Source organism: Pongo abelii, chromosome 6 (assembly GCF_028885655.2).
Source record: "Pongo abelii isolate AG06213 chromosome 6, NHGRI_mPonAbe1-v2.0_pri, whole genome shotgun sequence".
Classification (NCBI taxonomy): Eukaryota; Metazoa; Chordata; class Mammalia; order Primates; family Hominidae; genus Pongo; species Pongo abelii.
The window spans coordinates 100211403-100224478 of record NC_071991.2 but is presented as its reverse complement, the minus strand read 5'-3'; the positions used below and the strand labels follow the sequence as shown (position 1 = coordinate 100224478).

Below are 13076 nucleotides of genomic sequence, written 5' to 3'. Positions count from 1 at the left end.
GGGACTTCCCAGCCTCCAAAAGTGTGAGAAATAAATTTCTGTTATTTATAAGCCACCCGATTTATGGTATTTTGTTATAGCAGCCTGAATGGAGTAAGACAGGCTTCTAGATACAGAGCAGTCCACTGAACTCCCTTATGGTATTATGGACAAGCACTAGGTTTTCTGTTTAATGGACCTCTAATTTCCTCCAATTATCCAGCTAAGAATTAAATAGAAAACCACCCTAAAGATAGATTGTAGGTTATGATTTTAGATTGTTTTGCCAACTGAGACTTGCTTCAGCAAGTTCCCACTTGGAAATAATCCCATCTAAAGGTGTATGAAACAAAATGACCAAGACCTGCCAGTCAGAGGCACTGAGTGAAGATGCCCACGCCAGGGGAGTGCTCCAGCATCACAGAGACTACCTCGCTCAGCGTTGGTAATGTCCACTGTGCTGTGCTTCCACATAAGGCATGACAATATAATTTGAAATCTGAACAAGAGAATTGCAGACATCTATATTTTCACCCACTGGTATAAAGCCACTTACAAAACCCAATAATAGTGTACAGAACCTAGACTGTCACATTATTTGTATTCCATGTCATTTTTATTTCCATGAAAAGAAAGTAAATGTATCAAGGAGGCATGCATGCCTATTCTCAGAATGGTATAAACCCACCTTTCAAACTGCCTTCAACCATTTCTGTGAAGAGAAAAATTTGCCTTAAGGGTGTTGTCTAGTCCTTGTTTCAGGAAAAGAATTAGCACTCTTCTTAAAACCCATGCAGGCATGAATGGCTGGAAGGCAAAAGTTAAATTTTCTCCAACTCAGTGAACCATCCCTTGGTTGGTATTCAACATGGTACATAGTAATGGCACAAGTGCTGGATGCTAAAAACATATATATATACAAAAATCCATGTTTAAATTACTCTTTTCTTGCATTTGTTGGACACTAGATACACACAAAAAGTGTATTAAATGTTCTCAGGTGCAAAATAGTCAAATTTTGTTCCCTCTACATATATAGTCCATTTACCTTCAAAGAATAACTATGAGCTTTCATCTAATTTTATTCACATCACCTTGGTGTGCTTTTAGAGTCCTTTTGTCTTTAGAAGTTCCTAATTGTTTTTGCTTTATGCAATTTCATAATGAGTCAACCAAAACCCCTATTTAATGAAAGCAATGTTGTGTGCTTGAAATTTTAAGTTTATGTTTAAAAAACAGATCCTTTTGAATACAACTGGCTTAGGAGAACAGATGCTGACATTCACCAAGGAGGGTGGCAGTGAGAAATTTTCAAAATAAGATTTCAGCAGAAGGGAACCACAGTGAAACCAGACCCTTCAGCCCATTTATCATAGTGCTTGCAGTTTCTGTGTCAAGGCAGGTGAACAATAATAAATATCCAACTAAGGTGGTTCATTTATATTCAGAACATTTGAATAAATAAGAAGTTCAAAAAAAATCCTTGTAGGCTTTTGTTCAAAGGAAAACCAGCCATTTCCCTCAGCTCAGCAGTCTGAAAGTTCAAAAGGTAAGAAGTGCTTCTCACCAAGACTAAACTCTGACAAGTATTTGAAAATAAAGTTTAATTATGGACTGGCATTTTGGGGGCAGCTTAACATAGTTGGAGTTTGGAACTGGATGTGGTGGCTCATGCCTGTAATCCCAACACTTTGAGAGGCCAAGGCAGGCGGATCACTTGAGGTCAGGACTCTGAGACCAGCCTGGCCAACATGATGAAACCCTGTCTCTATTAAAAATACAAAAATTAGCCAGGCGTGGTGGCAGGCGCCTGTAATCCCAGCTACTCGGGAGGCTGAGGCAGAAGAATTGCTTGAACCCTGGAGGTGGAGGTTGCAGTGGGCCAAGATCGTGCCACTGCACTCAAGCCTGGGCAACAGAGCAAGATGGAACAATGAAATTAGGGTTAAATATATGTAGGAACTTGAATCTGTCGCTTTACTATCCACTAAATTTTAGAAGCCTAACAAATGTATTTTTCCCCCACCACCCATCCTTAATCCTGGTATTTAACTTCTAATTTCTGTTTCTCAAACTAGAAAACTATTCAGAATTTAGTTTCTATGGTAATTGAAAATTGGGAAGATTCACAGGGCACAAAAATAAGTGCACATGTCATCTCTGCATCCTGCCATTCTAAAATAAATCTGTCTTCTTTGAACTGAGTTTTACACATGATAAAATACATGAAAACATTTCTGGACAGCTACCTAAATAGATTATTTCTAAGGAGCTAACTTATCAGCAACATGATAGGACAATTCAAAAGGAAAATTATTTTTGACTTAAAAAGAAGTTAAGAAATAAGAGAATCTAAAAATACATCAGATTTTGCCACTTTTTCTCTTAAAAAATAATCTTTTTGGGCTCTCTGTTTCTGGTCAGATAAAATCCAAAAAACCTTAGTTTGACTCATAAGGACTTTCACAACAAATTACATGCCACAAACATTTACTGAGCATCTACTATGTGTGAACAGTATGTGGGTGCCTTAAAAAGGTACAAAAAAAGAAAGAGACGTGGACATTGGCCTCTATGAGCTCACAGCCAATGGAGGAAATAGACACACTTTTAAGTAACTCCAGCTGTGATAACTGTAATAATGGAAATTCCATCAAAATTATGGAAGAGAAAGTAAGATAGAAAAATTTAAAAGATTGTCATTTACCATAAGGTCCATCAATTTCACTACCCTTCTACCCAAAAGAATTGAAAACATGTATTTAAGCAATTACCTGTACACAGATATTTATAGCATCACTATTCACAATAGCCAAAAAATGGAAACAACCAAATGTCCATCAACTAATGAATGGGTAAATAAAGCTAGTATATCCATACAATGGAATATTGTTCAGTCACAAAAGGCATGAAATTCTGATACTTGCTACACCATGAATGAACCTTGAAAACATTATGCTAAGTGAATGAAGCCAGACACAAAATGTCACATATTCTATCTTTCCATTTATATGAAATATCCAGAATACGTCAATCCATAGAGACAGAAATGATTGGTGGTTGTCAGTTGTCAGGGAGGGAGAGATGGGGAAAACTGTTCAATGGGCATGGGGTTTCCTTTTGGGGTGATAAAAATGTCTTGAAACTAGAAAGAGGTGATGGTTGGACAACACTATGAATGTGCTAAATGCCACTGATGTGTACACTTTCAATGGTTAATGGTTAATTTTATGTTGTGTGAATTTTACCTCAGTTTTTTTAAAAAAAGGTTAGTTATACAGAGTGTATTAAATAGACAGAAGGGGCCGGGCGCAGTGGCTCACACTTGTAATCCCAGCACTTTGGGAGGCTGATGTGGGCGGATCACCTGAGGTCAGGAGTTCAAGACCAGCCTGGCCAACATGGTGAAACCCCATCTCTACTAAAAATACAAAAATTAGCCAGGCGTGGTGGTGTGCACCTGTAATTCCAGCCACTCGGGAGGCTGAGGCAGGAGAATCACTTGAACCCGGGAGATGGAGGTTGCAGTGAGCCGAGATTGCACCACTGCACTCCAGCCTGGGGGACAGAGTGAGACTCTGTCTCAAAAAAAAAAAAAAAAAAAAAAATAGTAAGGATGGAGAAATCTTCACCAAGGAAGTCAATATTGAAAAAGATGGGAAGATCAAGTGAAACGTTGACATTCTGATAGGATTAGGAAAAGCTTACAAGAAACAAGAACTTTACTGGCAAAATCCTGGAGATTGAGGAATGGAGTTTTGTTCCTGAAATGGCAAATGTTTTCTATTTCTTGGGTGTTGAGCATAGGTAGAAGCTTCCCATTGTTCATTGATCAGATGTGCTTACTTTGAAGGTATATTGTTCCATTGATTAGCTTTTGAAAGACTTGTCCTCTTTTCCAGATCTGTCCGTTTCAGATGGTACCAGGGATTTTACCCTGCCGGCTCTCAGCCAGTGACATGGGCCATTGATAATGTCTACATCGGTCCCCAGTGTGAGGAGATGTGTAATGGACAGGGGAGCTGTATCAATGGAACCAAATGTATATGTGACCCTGGCTACTCAGGTCCAACCTGTAAAATAAGCACCAAAAATCCTGATTTTCTCAAAGATGATTTCGAAGGTAGTCTTTTCATACAAATTCTATGTAGTCTTGTGAAAGAACTTATATGTTAAACACAATTTTTGGTAGATAACTAATCATTAAGTTTAATTCTAATATCTCATTATTATTTCAAGTGTGAACATCCAAGAATTCATTTAGTTCTGAATTTATAGGGTTCCATTTTGGAAACAATGGTCAGTGAGTGAAATACTGATACAGGCTACAAGACCTTTACTGAGAAAAACTAAGGCTGTGTTCACAACTTTTTCTACCACATGTAATTTCTGACTAATGACAATTTTAGAATATATCTATAGAGAGTTAATCTTGGATGGAAGGGTTTCCAGAAATACAAATTTCTGTTACTGCTTTACCACAAACTGCTTAAATAGCCTGTCATCACTTTCTATAGTTTAGTTTTACACCTAGAATTCAGTATCATTATGTGTGAAGACAATGTTACAACATAGTAAAATGCATGTAATGTAATGATTAGAAAAAAGCATTTAAATTATATATGCACTTTGATCAAACTGTGGAAAAACACCTCCATAAAAGAAAGTCTTAAGTATAATAGCTATCTATATTAGGGTAGTGAGATTAAAAGATTTTCTTTCGGCCTGGTGCGGTGGCTCATGCCTGTAATCCTAGCACTTTGGGAGGCTGAGGCAGGTGGATCACGAGGTCGGGAATTCGAGACCAGCCTGGCCAACATGGTGAAACCCCATCTCTACTAAAAATACAAAAAAGCCGGGCACGCTGGCAGGCACTTGTAATCCCAGCTACTCGGGAGGTGATTGGCTTGAACCTGAGAGGCGGAGTTTGCAGTGAGCCGAGATCGCACCTCTGCACTCTAGCCTGGGCGACAGAGCGAGACTCTATCTCAAAAAAAAAAAAAAAAAAAGATTTTTTTTTTTTTGCTCAGTTTTTGTAAAATTGTTATATTTATGGTTTTACAATACATTTTAAAACGATCTAAGTATATCCATACAGTGGAACATTACTCAGCCATAAAAAGGAATGAAATACTGATACATGCTACAACATAGATGAAACTCAAAAACATGCTAAATGAAAGAAGCCAGACACAAAAGGCCACATATTATGTCAATCTGTCTTTATGAAATATTCAGAATAAGTAAATTCATAAAGACAGAAAGCAGATTATTATTTGCCAGCATTGGAGGAGGGGGAAATGAGGGGACAGTGACAGTTTAACGGGCACAGGGTTTCCTTTCAAGCTCATGAAAAAGTTCTGGAACTAGGTAGTAGTGATGGCTGCACAACAGAGTGTATCAACTAAATGCCACTGAACTGTTTACTTTGAAATGGTTAAAATGGTAAATCTTATGTGATGTGTATTTTACCACAATGAAAAAATAAACTAAATCGGAGTATCTGAATAGATTTAAGAGCTGGTTTTTAAAGACGGTATTTTATTTTATATTTTATTTTATTTTATTTTATTTATTTTTTGAGATGGAGTTTTGCTCTTTCACCCAGGCTGGAGTGAAGTGGCACAATCTTGGCTAACTGCCACCTCCGCCTCCTGGGTTCAAGCAATTCTCCTGCCTCAGCCTCCCGAGTAGCCGAGATGACAGGCACCCGCCACCACACCTAACTAATTTTTGTATTTTTAGTAGAGACAGGATTTTGCCATGTTGGCCAGGCTGGTCTCAAACTCCTGACCTCAGGTGATCCACCTGCCTCGGCCTCCCAAAGTGCTGTAATTACAGGTGTGAGCCACCGCCCCCAGCCTTAAAGACGTTATTTAATAGGCAATAATAAATGGTATTGAAATTTCTCCCACTAAAACTGCTTTTTTAAATATTTTGTTGTCCCTGCCTGACACTATCCTTAAATTAGAAAGGACACAGTAGAGAGGCTGGTAGAAAGGCTACACAGCCCCCACCTTCCTGATGGGCTGAACTACTCTCTGACTAACCAGTGTCTTTTTTTTCAGTGTGAACAAGCCGAAAGGAGGGATCCATCTATCTGGACCATAGATACTCAAGAAAATACCCCCCCCCTCCTATCACAAGAATCTTTAAATTATACCAGCCAAGGCTAAACAATTCAAACAAGCTAAAATGTTGAAAAGGCCTCTTATCCTAAAACATGACTTTAATATTTATGACTTCATATTTTGAAACTACATAATGCATTTACCATACTCCTTTTAAAAATATAATACAACTCACTATAGTTGGGGTCATAGGTAAACCATATTTTCCAATTTTTTCAGGTCAGCTAGAATCTGATAGATTCTTATTAATGAGTGGTGGGAAACCATCTCGAAAGTGTGGAATCCTTTCTAGTGGAAACAACCTCTTTTTCAATGAAGATGGCTTGCGCATGTTGATGACACGAGACCTGGATTTATCACATGCTAGGTAATCATTTTTAGATGCTGTTGAAAAAAAACACATCGTAACGTATAATAGCAGGACATAATCAAATCAGAAAGAAGCAGATTTCAAGGACAAGGCCTTCCATTATAAATACTGAACTTCTCTCTTTATCAAAGCTTTCAGGAAGACACAATTTACATAATTTCTATTCTAAAACTGAAAAAGATTATTCAATAACTTAATCAGAAAGGAAACATACCTAAACAGCCAAAAATTAACATCTGATATTTTATAAGATTGAGATTAGGAAGTAACAATGTTTAATTTACTTTAACTTCAATAAAATATTGTGTCTTCTTTATCTTTCTGTATAACATACTTTTCATTAGCACTTGCACTATGTAGAAATTATTTACACTTATACCATGCTTAGTAGAAAGCTTAGTTGAAATGCAATATATCTTCAAATTATTCATAATTAATTTTATCTCTGCCAGCAATTTAAGCTAAAAACATTTGAAGGGCAGCATTATTCTTTATAAGCATCTTTCCAATGATTCACTCACACATTCTAAGCAGTCATTTTCTAAATTGAACACAGTCACTCAGAAACAAACATTTTAAACTGGCTCAGAGGATTATGTCCTGTCAAGATGTGTATCCCTTGATCATTTGATGGGCCAAAAACTTAACAAGGACGATAAAAAAGATGGTTTAATATGTGTAAAATGGAACTCTGACCTAATTTTGCAAGTGAACAAAGAAACCATGTTTTTGTCTTTTGAGATATTTCAGAGTATCTTAAAATACATCTTAACATTTTTACCCCTTCTTTTTCCTAAATGCTTCATTTATTGATCATAAATTTGATCACACTTCATAGAAAATACAGTTCTGTGAAATAATTACAGTTATAAAAACAATATTTTATCATTATCCCACTTTAATGCATATAGTTTAATTTGATGTTCCTTATTTCAGATTTTTATTAGCAGCTGAGTTCTCTAATTTAGAAATTATTAGGTGTTCCCAAATAAGTAATTATCTCATGGTTTATCTATCACTAAGTTAATGTAAAGATTTTCTCAATACAAGTAGACAATATACTAAAAGTATTTCTCTGTAAATGATTATTGTTTTTACAAATGTAAACGTCACTAGACACAACCATGTATGTTTTCATTACTCCAATGTTAAAAGCTCCGTTATTTAGCTCATCTCAGTAGCATGCTGTGTAGGATTTGCATATATTGACCTGAATATGCTCCATGTAAAATCCCAATTTTTTCAGGGTCATGAGATAAATGAATGGGGTGGGGAAGGGAACTCATGAGGAATGAATGGTTTTACATATGGTACTGATAATATTTTTATTATACATCTTAATATATTTCCTGTGTCCAGCATGCATACATTAGTGGGTATGTGTGTTGTGTTACATATGAAATTTATTCTGCATTACCAGCTAGCATCGTGGCCAGACCAGAAAGCAGCAGCTTGCCTGCCAAAGATAACATGTGAGCTAGTTTTCATTGGCATCCCAGCTGGTTGCTGCCACTCTGTCCACCTCCCTGCCAGCTGAGAATGCTGCCACTGGCCGGCTGCCACCATTCTCAGTGGCCAGTATCATCCATCCCCAGACCCAGCAACAGTCAGAGCCTAGCACAGCCACCACCACCACCACCCCACACTCATGCTCCCTGCCCCAGCACAAAAGAGAGAAAAGAGGCCCAGGCTTGACATACCTCTTCCAAAAGATGCCTGGCCTTTCACAAAGAGGTGCTACAACTGGTGAATTTAAATGTGCCTCCCAAAGCCAATAATATGAGATCTGAAAAACGACTGGTGAAACATGAGAAGAAATAATCTGCCAGTTATATGGCATAAACTACATTAATTACATTCTTCCCGTTTCACACTTTCAGTTTCAAAGTTTAAGGAGTTAAACTTACCTTAAATAGATGACAACACACACTCAGACACTCAAACCGCCTTTAGATCCCTCCCATCTTTTTATAGAAGAGCCAGAGGGTGTGGGGAACACTCAAGTCCCTCAGGCTCTCCTCTGAGGAGAGTCTCTAGACACAAATATGGGTGCAGAATTGCCTTTTTTCAGACTTCACATTTAATTAACTCCCTTTCTGATTAAAAAGGGAAATCAGACTTTGAAGTGATTGCTTTGGACACTCATTAAATCACCATATTTATTGAGGCCTTTCGTTCCCCTGCATTACCCCATGTGCTTGTCTGTTGTTAAGCATGTGGATTTCTTTTGGAAGTGAAAGTCTTCAGTAACGTTTACAAATGTCAGATTTGTGCAGTTCTTCATGAGACTGGGATGTGGTAAAGGCATTCCTGACCCCAGGAGCCAACCCGTACTCCTACAGTATTCTCTCAACGGCGGCCTCTCGTGGAGTCTTCTTCAGGAGTTCCTTTTCAGCAATTCCAGCAATGTGGGCAGGTACATTGCCCTGGAGATACCCTTGAAAGCCCGTTCTGGTTCTACTCGCCTTCGCTGGTGGCAACCGTCTGAGAATGGGCACTTCTACAGCCCCTGGGTTATCGATCAGGTCAGTCCCTTCAGGATTAACTATTTTAATTGTTGTCACTTGAGCTGCATGTGGCCTTAGAAGGCATTTAGTTCAACCTGCTTGCTCAGTAGATATCCCAGAACCGACAGTTGAGTGACTTGCCCAAGGGCACACAGTTAGATTAGATATGACATTTAGCTTCCTTTCATTCTCTCTTCCTTCAATTGCCTAAGCTTATAAAAATAAACGACACAACAGAAGGACTAGGTCCTGCTCATAGAGGATTCTGCCATATGGATAGAGGGACTTTATCAAGTGTGATACAAAGTTATAATTCTCTGAAAAGGAAAATGTGCAAATTAGCATTGGTGCCACATGCAGTAGTTCCCAAATCCTCTTTCCTAGCCTTTGAGGAAAAAAAATAAATCAATCTCCCCCACATCCTTATAGACTGCTCCAAAGGATCTTTATACATAATAAAATGTATATCAAATAGAACTCAAAGAACCTGTTAACAAACCGTAGAATTCATGCAAAGAATTGGAACTGAAATGCCTTAGGGTACAACTGTCCTTAAATAGAAATTTTACATGGAAAATACTCACACATAAGGCAAATTTTGCTTCCCAGCTTGGGTACATGTCATTTCCAAAGGCACAGTTTGGCCAATGTAGGCTGTGAATGGTTTTGTCAATCCTTTGATTTGTTTTCTGTAGTTTCTTGCCAGATGGGCAAGCAGACATAAACAAGAGCATTCTGAAAGGCCCCTCACATTCTGCTGGCCATCCAGCGCCAGTTCTGAGCAGGCCGACAGATCAAAACAAACAAACAAATGAAAAAGGCAGAACTTTCCATTTCTTAAAACTAAATGGAAAATTTGGGATTTTTTAAAAATGCATTTCAGATTCTTATTGGAGGAAATATTTCTGGTAATACGGTCTTGGAAGATGATTTCACAACCCTTGATAGTAGGAAATGGCTGCTTCACCCCGGAGGCACCAAGATGCCCGTGTGTGGCTCTACTGGTGATGCCCTGGTCTTCATTGAAAAGGCCAGCACCCGTTACGTGGTCAGCACAGACGTTGCCGTGAATGAGGATTCCTTTCTACAGATAGACTTCGCTGCCTCCTGCTCGGTCACAGACTCTTGTTATGGTAAGTATGCCGTCTCCAGATAGAGGGACAGGCATGTGTGCATGAGCTTCTGTGGCTGCCTCTGTCATAGGACTACTCTGCCTCTCTGATAGGTCTGTAAGTAAAACACAAGTGCACTTTGAGTCAAACCACACTGCATTCTTGAAAATACTGCATGTATTAATAAACTGAGTTTTAAAAGTTGATTTTTGAAAGCAATAGAATGTGAGCTTATTTTTTAAGCATACGTACGTGAAGACTTATTTTGTAAAGTAAATAACCTAAATAGTAATAATTTGTAAATCCAGGTTTTATAGTATTAGACTCGCAGAATAAAGGATACACTTGCAGTATTTTTCCAGTAAGGACTCTCATCACATAGAGAATGCCAGGAATAAGCAATATGATTTATTCATATATATATATATGACTTATTAATGTATGTATTCACAGATTTAAATTCTTGGGGCATTAGATTAAACCAGTTATTGTCTCCTCTCCATATCGTCCCAAATGATGACATTTTGTTGTTCCCATTTTGCCTATATTTTTTGCCACCATGGATCATAGCACATTCCAGGCCACCCTCATTGTGACCAATTTGCATCCCCTAGAATGAGTATGTGCATGTGTACACTCATATGTACCATGCACTCACACAGACCCATCTTAGGAGAGATAAAAGCTGGCATCATTGCACACTTGGACTCTCTACCTGAACTTACAGACCTGTCAGGATTCTGGGTCTCCTGGTCTTTCACATCCCCATATAACTCTTCTTCCAAAGACAAAAACTAGAATGTTCACAAGGGCCCCGTTCAGTTTTAGATTCTGGGCAGAAGGGAGGCAGAAATTTGAGGAATTTGGTTATTTTCAAGGTCCTACAGAATTCACAATTTTTATTATTCTCATTAGTCTGAACATAATAGACATACTTTAGGAGGAATACCAGAGATACTCTTTCTACCTCAGACACAGTCAGTCAAGATTAGATTAGTCAGTGGGGATGGAACTTGGAAAAGAGAAGACAGAAAAGTAGAAGGTGCACACCCTGTCTTCAGTAGATACAGACTACCTGATGGGATACCTCAAAGAAAGTCCAGTAAATCAAGTGTTCCATGGAGTAGTGCTGATACAAAATGTAATGAGAACTCAAAGGAGCAAGAGATGACCAATGGTTGGCCAATCTAAGAAGTTAGGGAACATTTCACAAAGGAGCTAAGTCTTAAGTGGACCTTGATGGTTGAAGTAGATTCTAAGGGTGGATGGAAAAGAAAGGGCCCCCAAACTAGGCTGTAAGTAGAAGCAAAGAAGCTGATGTGGGGTTCTCCTAAAACTGAGAGCAGACCAGCCTCAACAGGTCTTGGTGTGCATCTAGTGGAGAAGAGCACAGTGTGGTGATTTTGAAAACAGTCTAGACTCTTACTCCCTTCTTCACATAGAAAGTAGAGGAGAGCCCAAAGAAGTAAGTTATCACATGGTCAACCTGCAGCACAGCACCAGGACTAAAATTTTGCCCTCGTAAGCCCAGTCACGTGTACAGGCTGGTGCAGCCTCCTGAGAAAGGTTAAAATGAATGATAAAATGAAAGAGTAAAGTGGCTGAGTGGAGTTGGCAACAAATTAAGAAGGGCCTTAAGAAGCAGGCATGGGGATTTGTGCTTGGTAAGGTCATGAACAAGAGAGTACAAGTGCAGAGGGGTGACATGATGTGTTTCACGAAGATGAGCTCCAGAGCCAATGAAGGTGGGTACAGAAGAATTCCAGTAAAGAAACCACAGTGGTCATCTCTGTAGGAAGCAATGTAGAGTTGCACTACGTGGCATGAAGAGACATGGAAGAGATAAAATTGATACAAGATAATGCAAAAAAAATCAGCAGATCTCAGGACTGAGTTGAACATAGAGGGTAAAGGACACAGAAAAGTAAAATTTCTAAAATAACTTCTAAATTGTGTTTTTTCTTAACAACCTCTGATACCAAAGGCTAAAATAACTTCTAAATTTTGGACCCAGAAAACCAGTGTAAAAGTATTGCTATTGATAAAATGTGGTAGTTAAGAGGAGATGTTTGTTAATGAGGGAAAATGGTGAGTTTTTCTTAATTCAAGTGAAAGGACTTCTAAGTGAAGATATCCTTTAGTGAAGATGACATACAGTATAGAAAGCTGGAACTGTGTGTATACTGCTCATCACAGCGCACCCAGCATCCAGCACGTGCCAGACTCAGTAGACACAAACTCTATTTTGAGATATAAAACCAGGAAATTTGGGGCACAGAGGTGATCACTGAATCAAGAGTGTACTTGTAGAATAGATGGCCAGAAACAGGGTCTAGAAGAATGCCCATAGCTGGGCAAACTTGCAAAGGAGTCAGAATAAAAGACAGGAGACTCTGAATGATGTCCCTCAAAATAAAAGAACATTTCAAGAATCAGGGAGTAATCAATAATGTCCGATGCTGTTAGGAGGCAAGCACAATGAAGACTGAGACCAGGCCATTGTATTTACCTAGAAACCTTAGGGCAGTGTGTGGTCTCACACTGGCTTCACGGGAGAATCACCTGGGAAGCTTTAAAGCTCCTGACGCCTTGGCCATGCCCCAAAAGAGTTCAATCAGAATCTCTGGTAAGGAGACTCAGCAATCAGTCATTTCTAAAGGTATCCAGGTGATTTCAGTGTGCAGCCAAGACTGAGAACCACAGCCTTAGAGAAAGCAATTTCGGAAGGGAGGTAGGGACTTAGGCAGCTTATAAAGTGAATAGGGAGAGAGAAATATAAGACAGGGGGTATGGGTTGAATGTTCCAGAAGAAGAAAAGGAAAGAAATAAATATCTTTCTTTAGACCCACAACCTGATGGCATGCATTGGCACATATTCCGTGGCCTTCAACTCCCTCCTTAAACCCCTTGGATTTCCATATTTTATATATGTTCTATAACACAGCAGAGCAAGATATATAAGCAAAAGAGAATTTAC

General features: G+C 38.7%; 1 protein-coding gene across 1 annotated transcript in view; it reads left to right on the top strand.

The window, feature by feature from the left end:
• RELN (reelin) overlaps positions 1-13076 on the top strand; it is a 521559-nt gene that overhangs the window by 444006 nt on the left and 64477 nt on the right. Inside the window, exons 42-45 of the mRNA XM_024250358.2 lie at positions 3882-4102; positions 6330-6477; positions 8747-9005; positions 9871-10120. Of these exons, the coding sequence (XP_024106126.2) occupies positions 3882-4102; positions 6330-6477; positions 8747-9005; positions 9871-10120 (878 nt within the window). The remainder of the gene's footprint in view (positions 1-3881; positions 4103-6329; positions 6478-8746; positions 9006-9870; positions 10121-13076) is intronic.